This window comes from Nycticebus coucang, chromosome 1, assembly GCF_027406575.1.
Source record: "Nycticebus coucang isolate mNycCou1 chromosome 1, mNycCou1.pri, whole genome shotgun sequence".
Classification (NCBI taxonomy): domain Eukaryota; kingdom Metazoa; phylum Chordata; class Mammalia; order Primates; family Lorisidae; genus Nycticebus; species Nycticebus coucang.
The window spans coordinates 187,778,632-187,793,511 of NC_069780.1; the positions used below are offsets into that span (position 1 = coordinate 187,778,632).

Consider the following 14,880-nt stretch of genomic DNA (forward strand, 5'->3'; position numbering starts at 1 on the left):
AGTAAAAACAAAGGAATTGTTTGTGCAATTGTAATTGTTGCAGAAGGGTGGTTCGAATGCCAGTTCGAATGCCATATCCACCAAGAGATATGGCTGTCGTTACTCCTATTTCACAGAAAAGCAAACTGAGGCAGCGAGATGCCAGGAGGCTGCAGTTAGCCGCCCCTGCCAGGACCTGCCAGGGCCGGCTCCACCCCCAGGAGACCAGTGGCCGCCCAGGCCCTGGGGACCAACCCCATCTGTGCCTTTCTGAGCTTTAAAGCTGGCCCAATAACTGCTTCAGGAACAAGAGGTTTCTGATCCAAACCTCTGGGCTCTTTCATTTTAACTGAGTGATGCTCAGTTAAAATGGAAGAGTTGACAAACAGCCACAAGAGAAGCTGCCAGCTCCACTCTTGCCAGCTGGGGCACCCGCCACCTGAGCGGGGGACATAGGCACCAGCACTGCCATTGGGTGCAGCCACAGGAACTGCAGGACTCCACCTGATACTGCCCACAGGGACCCCACATTAGGTCTCATTGCCCTCCACAGTTCAAGCGCAGACCCTTCCTCTGCGTTCAAATCCAGTGTCAAGTTAGTACAAGCAGAAAGTGACACTTGCCAGCTTGCCCATATGCCTAAGCCCAGCCCAGAGCACAGTCAGGGACAAACTAGTTTGCCCCTGCCTAAGATAAACCAAAGGCACAGGTCACCAGGGTCCCTAAGTAAAAGCATATTACTTTCTGTCCACTGCAGGCTCCAGAGCAAAAAAAAAAGCACTGGTGTTCCTGATTTGTGCTAGGCTGTGGAGGCAGATACCATGGGACCTTGGGGAATATAAAAATCAGATTGAGAATGTAGCCATTCCTACACTGAGCACAGACTAATGGGGACTTTGCCACCATTGTCACTCTGCAGTTTTTCCCACAAAGGGCTTAGTGGACTGTGTTCCACAAACCATTCCCCCGTCTTCTAAAGACAACTTTTTCTTTCTTTTTCCAAACGTTTCTTGCTTTCTCTGAGTACACCATTAATGCACAATCAGCGCCTCCCTCCACTCCCACCGGCGCTACCCCGGGGCTTGCTGGCCGCTGCCAGGCTGCCCTCCCAGGCCCCGCCTCACCCCTGGCTGGCACTGGCTCAGGGCAGTGACCGTGCAGACCCACAAGTGAGAGGTCCTGCTGGCTGGTGGCAACGCAGGGCCCAGAAGGATAATTGGGGGATGGGGACCAAGCAGTCCCGGCGAGGAAGAGAACAGTCGCTTCTAAAACCACAGGCCTGGAGGAGCCACGCATGTTAGGAGAAGGGCAGCGCAAGGGGGCCGAGGGGACAAATGGGGCGCTGGGCAGGAGAGGTTGTCCCCTGCAAGCGAGGCGAAGTGGTCAACTGCCAAGGGCCTGGGAAAAGGTAATGGTCAAAGGGAGAGCAAGTTGAAGAGACCCTGCAAAAGAGTCAATCCTGGGTTCCAGCACCAGCTTTCGGGAATAATTCAGGGACGGTAAACCAGAAGGGGACGCGGACTGGAGGCGTCTCTCGCCCGCGCTGCTACCTTGAGCAGAGCCAACTGCGCTCCTCCCCACCCACAGCCCGAGACGGGCAGGCCAACCAGGGCTCCCCACACGGAGCTCCCAAACAGCTAGGAAAGGCGCCGTGAAAGGCGGCAAAGTGATGGAGAGACCGGTCCAGAGCCGGGAAACTGGTGGCCTGAGTATGCGGGAGAGGGCGGGCAAAGGGGTGCAGACAGGAACCAAACTCTGCGGGGACGCCTGCTTACCCGGCCATTGCGATCGGTCTCCTGCACCTCCTTGACGCTCGGCCCCTGCTGCACCAGCGCCCGCAGCAGCCCCACGTCGTTGGCGCAGGCGGCGCGCAGGAGGGTCGCCGCCTCCGGGATGCCCTCCGGGACGCTCTCCGAGCTCTCGGCGCAGCGCTCCTCCTCGTCTCCGAAAGGATAGAAAGAGTCGTCCGAAGCGATGCTGCGAGTGTCTAGAAGACTCGAGAAGTCATCGTATTCCTCGTACTCAACGGGCTCCTCCTCGACCTGCGCACCCCGGGGTGGGGACGGCGGCTGCGGGCTCAAGCAGCCCGCCCCTCCGCCCTCCGGCCCGGGCCCGGCCAGCAGCACCATGCCGGCGGCCGGGACGCGGGCCGGGGGCCGGGGCGCTGGCCGGGAGACGGGGACCTGGGGCGCTCACCAGGGTCAGCGCTACTCGCCCCCTACGTCCCCAGGATAGCAACGGCACGCGCGTCCCAGCGCGGCGGAAACCAGCACCACGCGGCTGCGCTCAGCGAGAAAGTCACTAGAGGCAGCTGCAAAGCCCCTGGGGGGGGTGGGCGGAGCCGTGGGGGCTTTCCGAGCGCCGAGCGGGCGGGGACCGGGCTCCGCGGGGAGGGGGGCGGGGCCGCCGCGCACGGGGACCCGCCCGCTCCAGGGTTCCCCGCCGGGAGGCCTGTTCCTGTCCGGAGTTGAGAGCGAGGCGGGGGCTCCGAGGACAGAGGGGACAGTGCACCTGGATTCTTTGTCCCAGGGCTGCGAGAAGCTCGGCCCCGCCCCTCCCTCTGCGAGCCCCGGGGGAGGTGGGGTCCCGGGACGCCGCGGGCTGAGCCTCTTCCAGCTACAGGACCGTGGACGCCCGCGAAGCCTGCCCCGGTCCAGGACGCCAGGCCTCTGGGCCGCGTGGGGGCAGTCCCTCCTGCCGCTCTGGAAGCTCAGAGCGCGTTTTCCACCTCTCGGGGATCCTGGGCTGCGGGGCCGACTCCACCTGCCACCGCCTGTTTAAGACCGGGGAATCCCCGGGGCGCACGGCCGCGGAGGCCTCGGGATGCGCGAAGGAGCCGTCCACCTAGGGGTCCTGGGACCTGGGGAGCGCAGCGGGCAGTGCACCTCTGAAGTGGGGACTATCATGGGGGAGTCCCAACCCGAAGGGAAAGGGGGATCCTCAGATTCCCTGGTCGCGTAGACCCCGGGTCCGCTCTGGTTTGCAGATTGTTCGGACCCAGCAGGTGTGGGGAGGTTTTTGCAAACTTGGGTCGTGGGGGGGGGGGGTCGTCTGGGTGCGAAGGGACGAGACAAGCTGGAGCTGTAAGCAGCTCCCCACCCCCAGCTCTGGCCAGTGTCACGTGCTGGCATCTGCAAAGTCTTGGCAGATTAACCTGGGAAGGTCACCACAGGGCGCTGCCCCCGTGGCTGGCTGCCAAAAAAAGAAAGGACAGCAGCGTCTTTCCCAGTGCGGGGCGAGGGGGAGGGTGTGAAAATTTGCCTCGGGAGCTTCTGACTTTGTGGAGGAAGACGCTTCGAGAACCAAATCCGGGTGGAAATTTGTGCCGGAGACGCGGTGGAGAGCGCGCCGAGCCTCTGTCACCGCGCTGCGTCTCGGACTGGAAGCGCTGTTAGGTCAAAGGATGCGAAGACCACCCCTCTCTCTTTCCCTCCAGCCTCCTTCCCCTCCCTTGTTTCCACCGAGCTTGACAGTGTGTCCAGCCGGTGGGAGGCCCTCGTGGCCCAAAATGAACAAAACTGAGCGGACAGACGCAGCCATTGGGGCAAGGACTATCTGAGGAGCACGGTGGGAAACTGAATCAAAAAGTACCACTGTGGGTGGTGTGAGCTCCAACAAGGTTTGAACTTCAAACTTCCAGTTGTCTTAATCCCTGGACCCCTGATGTTACACTCCCCTGGGCCTGACCTGCTGTTGTGGTCACCTAGTCTTTCAGTGTCGCCAACAAGAGCCAGGATGGCATCCATGCCTGGTCCAGACCCAGCCTGGACGGGGCAGGTAGGGACGGGGGACACATCCGGGCACGCCCTGAGCTGGCAGTGAACCAGGACTCCCTGGCTTCCTTCTGTACTCAAGTCTTTCCTTCTGAAATAAAAAATACCCCAGGTCTTAGTCTAGGTCTACTTTTTTTTTTTTTTTTTTAACTGGCCACAGTTGCATAAATTCCCGCTTGGACTTTCCCTTTCAAAGTTGACACTTGTTTCCAAAAGATCTGTTAATGACATCAGGGTTAGTGCCTCCTGAGCGCTGGTGAGTTCTGCTAATCCCACGGTCCTGCTAGCCAGCACCATGTCATTTGAAAGTAAGAACTTGAGGGCGGCGCCTGTGGTTCAGTGGGCAGGGCGCCGGCCCCATATACCAAGGGTGGCGGGTTCAAACCCGGCCCTGGCCAAACTGCAGCAAAAAAATAGCCGGGCGTTGTGGCAGGCGCCTGTAGTCCCAGCTACTCGGAGGCTGAGGCAGGAGAATCGCCTAAGCCCAGGAGTTGGAGGTTGCTGTGAGCTGTGTGATGCCACGGCACTCTACCGAGGGCGAGGGCGATAAAGTGAAACTCTGTCTCTACAAAAAAAAAAAAAAAAGAAAGTAAGAACTTCAGCCCCCTGTGACCAGGTCCCAGGTGGACAGGACCAGAACTCCTGCAGGCGGAGAACACAGACTCTTTTCCAGTGTCTTGCAGCCAGTTTGTACTCATCACCCACCCCTGTCACTAAGCAAAGGAATTTAGGCTGTATCTTCAAGAGTTTACCATTTCCTTCTTTCCTTTCTTAGAAATTTAAGTCCAAATAGTACTTCAGTATTTTTCCCTTTAAAGATAAACTAGAATGAAGTAGAGTCTACTCCAAAGAAGCAGCAGTCGTGAGTGTGTAGACTCCAGATGTAAGCTCATCATTTTCTTCCTTTTTTAGGGAGAAATAGAGTCTTTTTCATGTTGCCGGATATAGGTCTCAAACTCAAGAGATCCTTCCCATGGTGGCCTGCCAGAGCTCTAGAATTTCAGGTGTGAGCCACCGGAGCACCCAGCCCCTTTTCCCTCTATTTTAAAAATATACCTCTAGGCTCAGCACCTATAGCACAATGGTTATGGCGCCAGCCACATGCACTGAGGCTGGTGGGTTTGAGCCCAGCCGGGGCCTGCTAAACAACAGCTGCAACAAGAAAATAGCCAGATGCTGTGGTAGGCACCTGTAGTCCCAGCTACTTGGGAGGCTGAGGCAAGAGGATCACTTAAGCCCAAGAGTTTGAGGTTGCTGTGAGCTGTGATGCCATTGCACTCTACCCAGGATAACATAGTGAAACTCTGTCTCAAAAAAAAAAAAAAATGGGGCTGGCGCCTGTGGCTCAAAGGAGTAGGACGCAGGCCCCATATGCTGGAGGTGGTGGGTTCAAGCTCAGCCCCAGCCAAAAACTGCAAAAAAAAAAGTTTTTTTTAAAGCCTCTAAGAGGAATAAGAAATAAATAAAACACACCCCTTTACCACAAAGACAATAGATTCTCAACATTTCTCAAAGACAGGCTAAAAGAACACAAAATGAGGGCAAAGGTATTTTTAGTAAAGCTGCCATTTATATATGGTGTATTATGTTTACAAAATCCACATAGGAAGGAGAAAATAACTGACCAAAACTGCCAATTCACTCAGTATAACTTTCAAATTAATAACACTTTGAGAAATGATATTTTATCTGATGAGTTTCAGTGACTTAATTTATGATTTTAAAAGATATATATATAGAGAGAGAGCAATTACACAATTTATTCACTTAATTGAATAATTTGTCTTTGGACCATTAAAAAAAATTCAGCACTAGTATATTTCTGCAACAAGGCCTTTCAAAATTACAAGCAGTACATTTATTTAATTTATTTTTTTATTTTTTTGAGACAGAGTCTCACTGTCGCCCTAGGTTGACACGGCTAATTTTTCTATTGTTAGTAGAGATGGGAACTCACTCTTGCTCAGGCTGTTGTTGGAACGCCTGAGCTCAGGCTATCCATCTGCCTCAGCCGCCCAGAGTACTAGGATGACAGACATGAATCACCACGCCCAGCATAGTACTTTTATTTATTTATTTATTTATTTATTTTTGAGACAAAGTCTCACTATGCCACCCTCAGTAGGGGCTTGAGTCAAAGTCTCACTATGTCACCCTCCAACTCTTGGGCTCCAGCAATTCTCTTGCCTCAGTCTCCCAAGTACCTGGGACTACAGGTGCCTGCCACAACACCCAGCTATCTGTTCATTGCAGTTGTCATTGTTGTTTAGCCCGGGGTCGGGTTCGAACCTGCCAGCCGGGGTGTATGTGTCTGGCACTGTAACCACTGTACTATGGGTACCGAGCCAACTTTTTCTTTCTTTTTTTTTTGCAGTTTTTGGCCGGGGCTGGGTTTGAACCCACCACCTCTGGCATTTGGGGCCAGGACCCTACTCCATTGAGCCACAGGCACCTCCCCCTATTTTTATTTTTAAAGAGGCAGGAAGCTGATGTACCTGTAGTATCCTCCCCACCTTTGTGAGAAGGAGTGTGGGGGAGGGGAGAAGCTAAGGGCAGCACAAACCCAAGTCCACCCCAGGTTCATAAAATAACCAGCAACTACCTCCAGGGCTGAGTGAGAGAGTAGTTTTAAGTGCTTTGCATATGGTCTGGAATTTAGCATACAGTAGTGTTAACTTTCATTATTATTAATATCAAAGTATCCATTTGCCTTGATATAAATTGCCCTTATTCACCAAGGGACCCAGCCCTCAGGAAGTGAATGTGAAGTGCTTTTTACTTTTTCATAGGGAAGGCCATGTAGCTTGGGGTGTCAAGCAGATTGTGGTATCAGACAAACTGGCTTCTGATTACCGCGGTACCACTGCTAAGTTGTAAGGATAATAGTTCCAGATTTTGAACTGGTGGGTACACCAGTTTTTATATGACCAATCTCTTACTCTTGATTTTTAGGGTCTTTCCAGCATTTTCTGTAATGTACACAAATGTACCCTTATCCAGGCTTTTCCTTAGAGTACATCTCACATCAAGAGGCTTGAATTTCTTAAATTCTGATATTTAGTTTATTGCTATATTCAAAATGGTAACCCAAAGTCCAGAATATCAAGAAGGAAACTTAAGAAATGCACAAAAGAAAGAGACTTGGAGAGCTATACCTTGATCTAACCTGGCTCTAAAGATCCTACATGTCTCATACTGTTCTAGAAATGACCAAATTCCAGTGGAAATTCTTGGGAGGAACATGACAGAACTAACTAAAGCAGATCTCATGAGATAATATCCATAAATTCCTTTGGCTGTTATTTTTGTTGTGGTTGATTAAAGCTTGCCAGAACTAGACTTGGTGGCACATGCCTGTAATCCTAGGAGTTTGGGAGGCTGAGGCAGGAGGATCTCTTGATCTTAAGAATTCAAGGCTATGGGATGGGGGGGGGCTATGAGTTTACCACTGCACTCTAGCCTGAGTAGTACAATGAGTGATAGAGCAAGATCCCATCTCAAAAAAAAAAAAAAACAACCCTTTCCATTACTAGCAACTAAAAGAAACTTAAAAGCAAAAAAGCAGAGCGGCGCCTGTGGCTCAGCGGGTAGGGCGCCGGCCCCATATGCCGAGGGTGGCGGGTTCAAGCCCAGCCCCGGCCAAACTGCAACAAAAAAAATAGCCAGGCGTTATGGCAGGCGCCTGTAGTCCCAGCTACTTGGGAGGCTGAGTCAAGAGAATAGCCTAAGCCCAAGGATTTGGAAGTTGCTGTGAGCTGTGTGACGCCATGGCACTCTACGGAGGGCGATAAGGTGGGACTCTGTCTCTAAAAAAAAAAAAAAAAACAAAAAAGCAAATTAACAGCCATTGCAGTACATTGAGCTCCATAGAGACAGCGCCAGGGCAAGTGAGAGCCGGACGGGCACTGGGCGACTCTGTGCCTCGCTGAGGAAAAATAACTAAACATGGGCAAAGGAGATCCTAAGAAGCCGGGAGGCAAAATGTCATCCTATGCATTCTTTGTGCAAACTTGTCGGGAGGAGCACAAGAAGAAGCACCCAGATGCTTCGGTCAACTTCTCAGTTTTCTAAGAAGTGCTCAGAGAGGCGGAAGACCATGTCTGCTAAAGAGAAAGGAAAATTTGAAGATACGGCAGAGGCGGACAAGGCCCATTATGAAAGAGAAATGAAAACCTACACCCCTCCTAAAGGGGAAACAAAGAGAAGTTCAAGGATCCCAATGCACCCAAGAGGCCTCCTTCGGCCTTTTTCTTGTTCTGTTCTGAGTATCGCCCAAAAATCAAATGAAAACATCCCGGCCTATCCATTGGTGATGTTGCAAAGAAGCTGGGGGAGATGTGGAATAACACTGCTGCGGAGGACAAGCAGCTGATGAAAAGAAGGCCGCAAAGCTGAAGGAAAAATACGAAAAGGATATTGCTGCAGACTGAGTTAAGGAAAGCCTGATGCAGCGAAAAGGGAGTCATCAAGGCTGAAAAAAGCAAGAAAAAGAAGGAAGAGGAGGAAGATGGAGATGATAAAGAAGATGATGATGAATAAGTTGGTTCTAGCGCAGTTTTATTTTCTTGTCTATAAAACATTTAACCCCCCTGTACACAACTGACTCCTTTTAAAGTAAAAAATTGAAACGTAAGGCTGTGTAAGATTTGTTTTTAAACTGTACAGTGTCTTTTTTTGTATAGTTAACACACTACTGGATGTGTCTTTAGATAGCCCTGTCCTGGTGGTATTTTCAGTAGCCACTAACCTTGCCTGCTACAGTCTGGGGGCTGTAAATTGGCATGGAAATGTAAAGCAGGTTCTTGTTGGTGCACAGCACAAATTAGTTCTATATGGGGATGGTCGTTTTTTCATCTTCAGTTGTCTCTGATGCAGCCTATACGAAATAATTGTTGTTCTGTTAACTGAATACCACTCTAATTGCAGAAAAAAGTTGCACCTGTTTTGTTGACATTCTGAATGCTTCTAAGTAAATACAATTTTTTTTATAAAAAAAAAAAAAAGCAAATTAAGGGCAGCGCCTGTGGCTCAGAGGAGTAGGTTGCCAGCCCCATATACCGGAGGTGGCGAGTTCAAACCCGACCCCGGCCAAAAACTATAAAAAAACAAAAAAAAAGGAAAATTAAGAAAAAATGAGGGAAAAAACATTAATTGTAGGGCAAAAAACATTGTGCTATTATAAGCAGCTACCCTGTTTCCCCGAAAATAAGACATCTTCTGAAAATAAGACCTACTTACAGGAAAGATAAGATGTCCACGGAAAATAAGACCTAGCACATCTTTGGGAGCACACCTTAAAATAAGACATTGTCTTATTTTCAGGGGAAACAGGGTAGTTCATAGCCCAAATACAGATTACTTGCAAATCAAGAAGAAAAAACTAAGCATATGTATTATATTAATTTAAGACCTATGTCCTATGGTGAGCGGAAATACAGCTCATTAAAATGAAAAAGGCCCACTCGCTTGCTTTGGGTGACTGAGGGGAACCAGGCCAGGAAGGAATGGACCCTACTTTCTTGGAGCAGTGGACGGAAAGGTAGTTGTATTATAGTTTAAAAAAATGAAAGCCAGCCAGGCCTTGGAGTTGGGGGTGAGGGCAGAAAAATAAACTGAGGGTTTGGGGCCAATGCCCGCTGAGGAGTGACCCCAGGGCTTGTCTTCATGAAGCCTGTTTCCTCGATCCCCCTTTCCTCTCAGAAATCATCTTCTCAAAGGATTGCGTCTGGAGGTGCTCATGACCTTCTGAGTTTGCAAAAGGCTCCTCCAGCTCTCCTCCTGCCTACGAGAGAGGTAGGAGGGCTGACTACCGGGACATCTCTTAGTCACTCACTCTTTAAAAGCCGTTCTAATAATCCAAAATGATTTGTTTGAGTGTTTTTGCTAATGTCTCACGTTGAATGAACTTAGTGAGTGGGAGTAAGCTAAGAATATCCCAAAGTCAATCTACAGAACTGAGATTAGTTGCTATTTGGGCCTCACTTAATTCAACTGACAGCAACTAGATCCCTCCTGTTATGGTCTGAATTCATGTAACCATTTAAGCACTTCCTTTTAAGAAAGTTTTCTGCCTTTGTGGTTAATTATTTAGAAGGAAATGCATGTGTGCACTTAACTGCCAATTCTGCTGCCTTTTTCCTGCCCTGAGAGGCGATTAGCAATAGTTAGTATAACCAGAAAAATCCATGCTTACTCTAAGGACAAAAGACCTTGGGTCCTCCTCTAAATAAAGGTGGTTGAATTTTCAAGACAAGTTTGGAAAGTCCTATGTGAGATGAGAGGCTTCTCCATGACCTACCCAATGGTCCCTCTCCCAAGCCTAGGGAAAACTTTTCCATTCTCCTTGTTAGTCCTGCCCTGACAATAATGCTTATTACCCTATTTTACAATCACTTTTTACAGACTACATTCCCTGGTAAACCGAGAGTTCCCCAAGTGCAAGGACCAGGTCTTGGTTATTTCCTTTCAGTGCCCAGAATCTAAGAGGCTGCCTGACCATCTTGGTTGATGATGTCTGTTAAACACAAAAGACAACACCTTCCGGATCAGACCCTGCCATACCTGGGGGCCTCTGGCCTTACACAAGACCAACACAGAGCAGCTGATCACCAGAAACATGACCTTTCTTTGGCCACTTAAACTTCAAAGTGTTTGGATCTTCAGGAATTTTTTAGGTAGGTAGACACAAGGCCTGAAGGACGCCAGATTAATATCTTGTGTGTAACCACCCTACTCAAACTGCTGCCTGCAAAGCAGATTCAGGAGTCCCTGGAAGCACCGCCTTGTAAACCAGGAGGGCAGGGACCATCATCATGCAGGCTTGGAGCTGGGGCCTGCCTTTCTTTTTTTTTTTTTTTTTAGAGACAGAGTCTCACTTTATCACCCTCAGTAGAGTACCATGGCGTCACAGCTCACAGTGACCTCCAACTCCTGAGCTTAGGTGATTCTCTTGCCTCAGCCTCCTGAGTAGCTGGGACTACAGGCACCCGCCACAATGCCCAGCTTTTTTTTGTTGCAGTTTTGCTGGGGCCTGGTTCAAACCCACCACCCTCGGTATATGGAGCCAGCACCCTACCCACTGAGCCACAGGCACCGTCTGGGCCTGCCTTTCTTAATGCAAGGCCTCCAAGTTGCCAGCCGATCGTGCTCCCGGACTAAATTCTGCAAAGCTAAAACTAAATTAGAAAGTTTAAATTACCATTGTGAATCATGCAGTTTGGCTTACGCGTGTCACTCAGCTTATTCTCTCTTGGGTCAGTTTCAGGTCAAAATGTGCCCATGGGGACAAAGCTAAAGGCAAAGAGAATCTGGGTTGAGTGTGCAATGCATGGTGAGGGGACCATCCTTCTGCATCCCTGACCTTTGTGACTCCAGTCTCCAGCAATACAGAGGAGAGCCCTCCCGTGAAGCCACTCCCAGAGCCCTCCTCCCCACCCGCCACCCCAGCCAGGATCCTCCCAATGTGGCACAGGCCTGGTGCATCCTTAGCCCACTACATCCTTAACATAGACTCTGCTCCATCTTCGGCCACTGCCCCCTCCTGTCTTTTCACAGCTCAACCTTCTGCAAAAAAGATCTCCTTCACAAGCTACACTTTTTCTACTCTTTCATTTACTCATTAAAAATATACATTTGAAAACTACTGAAGTAGCCCATGCTTCTTGGAAAAACCACCAGGCACTCTTTGGTTTTCTCCTGTTGCTCTTTGAATCACTATCATCCACTCTTGCCCTGCCCACCTCCCTACGGTTCACCAAGGGTTCCACGAGGGCGTCTCTCCTGTGACATTCCTGGATGTTTCTGGTCCTCAGCCATACTTGATGTCAACCCAAGCCCAGCTCTCTACCTGAACAGTGACCTTCTATCTCTAGGAGACACAGACAAGGTTGTCTGGATTTGCTCTGGCACAGTAGGGGTTCGGGAGGATTTCTGGGAAATAAGTGAAGGAGGGATGGCTGAGTGATCCCTGTGACCCTAAACCAAGTGCTTTCTCCTCTTCCCCAACTCAGAAGCAATCAAGCCCAACTCAACCATGGCACAAAGGTGTGAGAGCCACATCAGACCCCTGAGACACGGGCTGCAGTCAGCTCTACTTTTCACTGGCACATATTTTCTTTTTGGACCTGACTGCCTCTGGTTCCATGGTTGGAAGGGTACTTTCTCAAACAATTCACCTGAACATTTTGGTGTTTTATTTTTAGGACCAAAAATGTCCCAAGTTTATAATGATAACGATCCCCAAATTCTATTCTTTCTCTCTCTTAATCTGGAGTTATTCAGTCAGGCGGCTTACAGAGCGCAGCAGAGGCACATTCAACTTCTCAATCTGCATGTTTGATCATCGGTTACCTCCAAAAGCCCCCTCCCTCTCTGCCAGTGACTCAGCCACACATCAGCATCAGCAGCTGGCTGCAGGTTCCCTCAGCAGATTGCAAGGACATTGGAGCAGCTCTCTTTGAGACCTGGCTCCTGATTGCATCTTTGTTGGCACAGACCCTTCCCCTCCTATCCCTCACAAATGTTTTCCCCAGTAGTATTTATTAAATATTGGTTGATCACTCCCACATTTGTTCCAGACATCCATCCAGCCTTTGGGAGGGACAGGAAAGTGCCCCAGCATGGTACTGCTTGCCATGATCGGCCACACTAAGCTGCTGTGTGCAGCCTGTTTGGGAGCTGTGGAGTCAGTATCCATGGCAGCTACCAACTCTGTGGCTGTACAGCACCTGAGCTGGAAGGTTGAAAGATGCTACTGAAGAAGGGGGATGTTTCTGAAAGAATAGGGGTTGATAACGTGCTGAATTCAGATAAGGAAGCAAAAAAGCAACGACTGTTGAGAAAAGCGAGCCAGACCAGAGTCTTTATGAACCAAATGGCTGGCTCGGTGGGTGGATGGGGTGACGTGCTGGTGTATTAAATTTGTCAGCAATAGTCCTGGAAGAACATGCAGAAGTCAGCACTGTGTTACTTTCCCCTTGAGTTAGAACCTAGTGATGCAGGGGTGAGGGGCAGGGTGCTGGTGCTGGGGTGCAGGAGAGGTTGCCCTGGTTGTCACTGTTGCTGTTGCAAAGGCGGTGAGCTTTGCCCCCCACCCCCAGCCCACCGGCCTCTCCTAGTAGAAGGAGAGCAGCCCAGCCGGTTTTGACTTGATGTAACAATTCTTACTCACTATTGCATTCACTTTTTCACTGCTCTGTCAATCTCCTGTGTCTCTTTGATTCCCAGATTCTTGGGCCCAAACTGCCCTCCCCCAGCTTATTAGAGGAATAGAACTAAATCTTGCCACTCCATTAGGCTTAACAGATCCACACTTTGAAGATATCTAAACTATATCTATTTCCCCCTCTAAGCCCTGTAACATCTCAAAACAAAATTCCTTTCTCTTACCCCCAGGCCAGCACTCATGCTTTGGGCGCTCTGTCTGGACCCACTTTCTGCTACCCTCAGGCTGTGTCCTGCCCTTGGCGGCTCCTTTTCTGTTGCTTCTTTTGCAGTTTCCAACCCTCTAACCTGTCACCCCGCCCACTCCACCCTGACGTAGTTCCAGACTTCTCAGGCAACACAGCACAATCAGAGGGCCCCAGTAGACCACTATCATCATGCATGGGTTTAATCCTGCTCTAGGAATGGAATCACTCTCACTTTTCAGCAGAAAATCTGAATGTATCTGTATGATACAAAAGCACAGCCAGGGGCTCCCTCCCCCACCCAGCATGTGTGCCCACACGAGCTCTGCAATGATTTCTCTCCATGAGGACTTCCAGTGATAATTATGGCACCTGCCACTCGCTCGCCCTATGGCCATCCAGCAGTGTTAGCCACTACACATAATAGGTGTTGAAAATAAAGTAAAAACTTTACTGTAAAAGACACTTAAAATTGAGATGGTAGAATTCTCCACAGCCAGTATTTTTGGGTGTGTGAATTGGGAGAAGACTGATTTTGTTCAACACTGGCCACAGACATTTCAGGAGCTTCGGGGAGCCAGTGCTGTCCACCGGGCCTCAGTCCTGACTCTGGTTGATCTGCACCTCATCTGACCTTGTCCCTAGACCTTGCCAAGTCCTGCAGTATCTCAACCTCTTTTATCACCCAGTACTACACCCTTATTCTTGCTCTCTTTCCTTTTCCTGCCTTGGGTAATTCTAAGCGGTCTCAGCTAAATTCCTTCCTTGTCAAACTTTGTGTACTCGCCTACCTCGTGATGCCGGTCACCCCACCTGAGTACCACAGCTGAAGAAGACCAGCGCTAAAAAGGCCAGCGTGATCTGCACACAGGTTCCAGCACTCAGCAATTCTCAGCACCTGGTCTTGCTTTGTAAACAGTCACCACTCTTCCCTCCTCCTACCCCCTGGGTCTAGTAGGCAACCTCCTGGAACTGAGCTCTTCTCCCTGTTCCCACCCTCCCCAGCAGTCTCATCTCCATCCCTGACTGCCCCATGCCCTGAATGTCATGGCTTCTCAGCCTCCCCACAGCCTACCCAGAACTGGTTCCTCCTCCCATCCTCCTGACATCATCTGCCCAGGGGCCCAAGCCAGAGCTTGGCTCTCAACTTTCCCTCTTGCCTCCACTGCCCACAGCCTATGTCTCTACTACAGAGCTCTGTCCACAACCCTGGCACACCATTGCGCACAGGCCCTGTGGTCCAGTTCTTGAACTTGGAGTGGGTTCATCTGGGTTCAAAACCCACTTAGCTCCAATCCTATGACTTAGTAATTCCATCCCTAGGCACATGCCCAGCAGAAATGTGTACAGTACAAAATTTTGAGAAAAAGACATCAACTGGAATATTCACAGATTTGTTCACCATTGCAAGAAAAAAAAAAAAGAGAAAAAACAATCACCAACAGCAGATTGGATAAGTACAGAACCTCCACAGGTGCCCACCTCCCTATACTGTCTCCTTAAATTGACCTGATTTTCACAAACTGGACATGCACCACATGTACTCAGTGGAAGTCCTTTATGTTGACAGTTTGTCACAGTCTCTTGGGCGGTCAACTTACAGACTTTCTGCATAATTGTATAATCACACTGGAGCACCTGCCACCAGTGAAAATGGAGAGCTGCATGCGGCAATGTGGGTGGGGGTCACCAACATGAGGGTGACCAAAAGCAAACACAGA

At 49.9% G+C, this 14,880-nt stretch overlaps 1 protein-coding gene across 1 annotated transcript in view; it reads right to left on the reverse strand.

Annotated features, from left to right (window-relative positions):
- The window catches only part of ANKRD33B (ankyrin repeat domain 33B), an 88,474-nt gene extending 84,615 nt beyond the window's left edge, over positions 1-3,859 (reverse strand). The window contains exon 1 of the mRNA XM_053592984.1: positions 1,755-3,859. Within this exon, the coding sequence (XP_053448959.1) occupies positions 1,755-2,108 (354 nt within the window). The 5' untranslated portion in view covers positions 2,109-3,859. The remainder of the gene's footprint in view (positions 1-1,754) is intronic.
- Between the last annotated feature and the right edge of the window lie 11,021 nt (positions 3,860-14,880).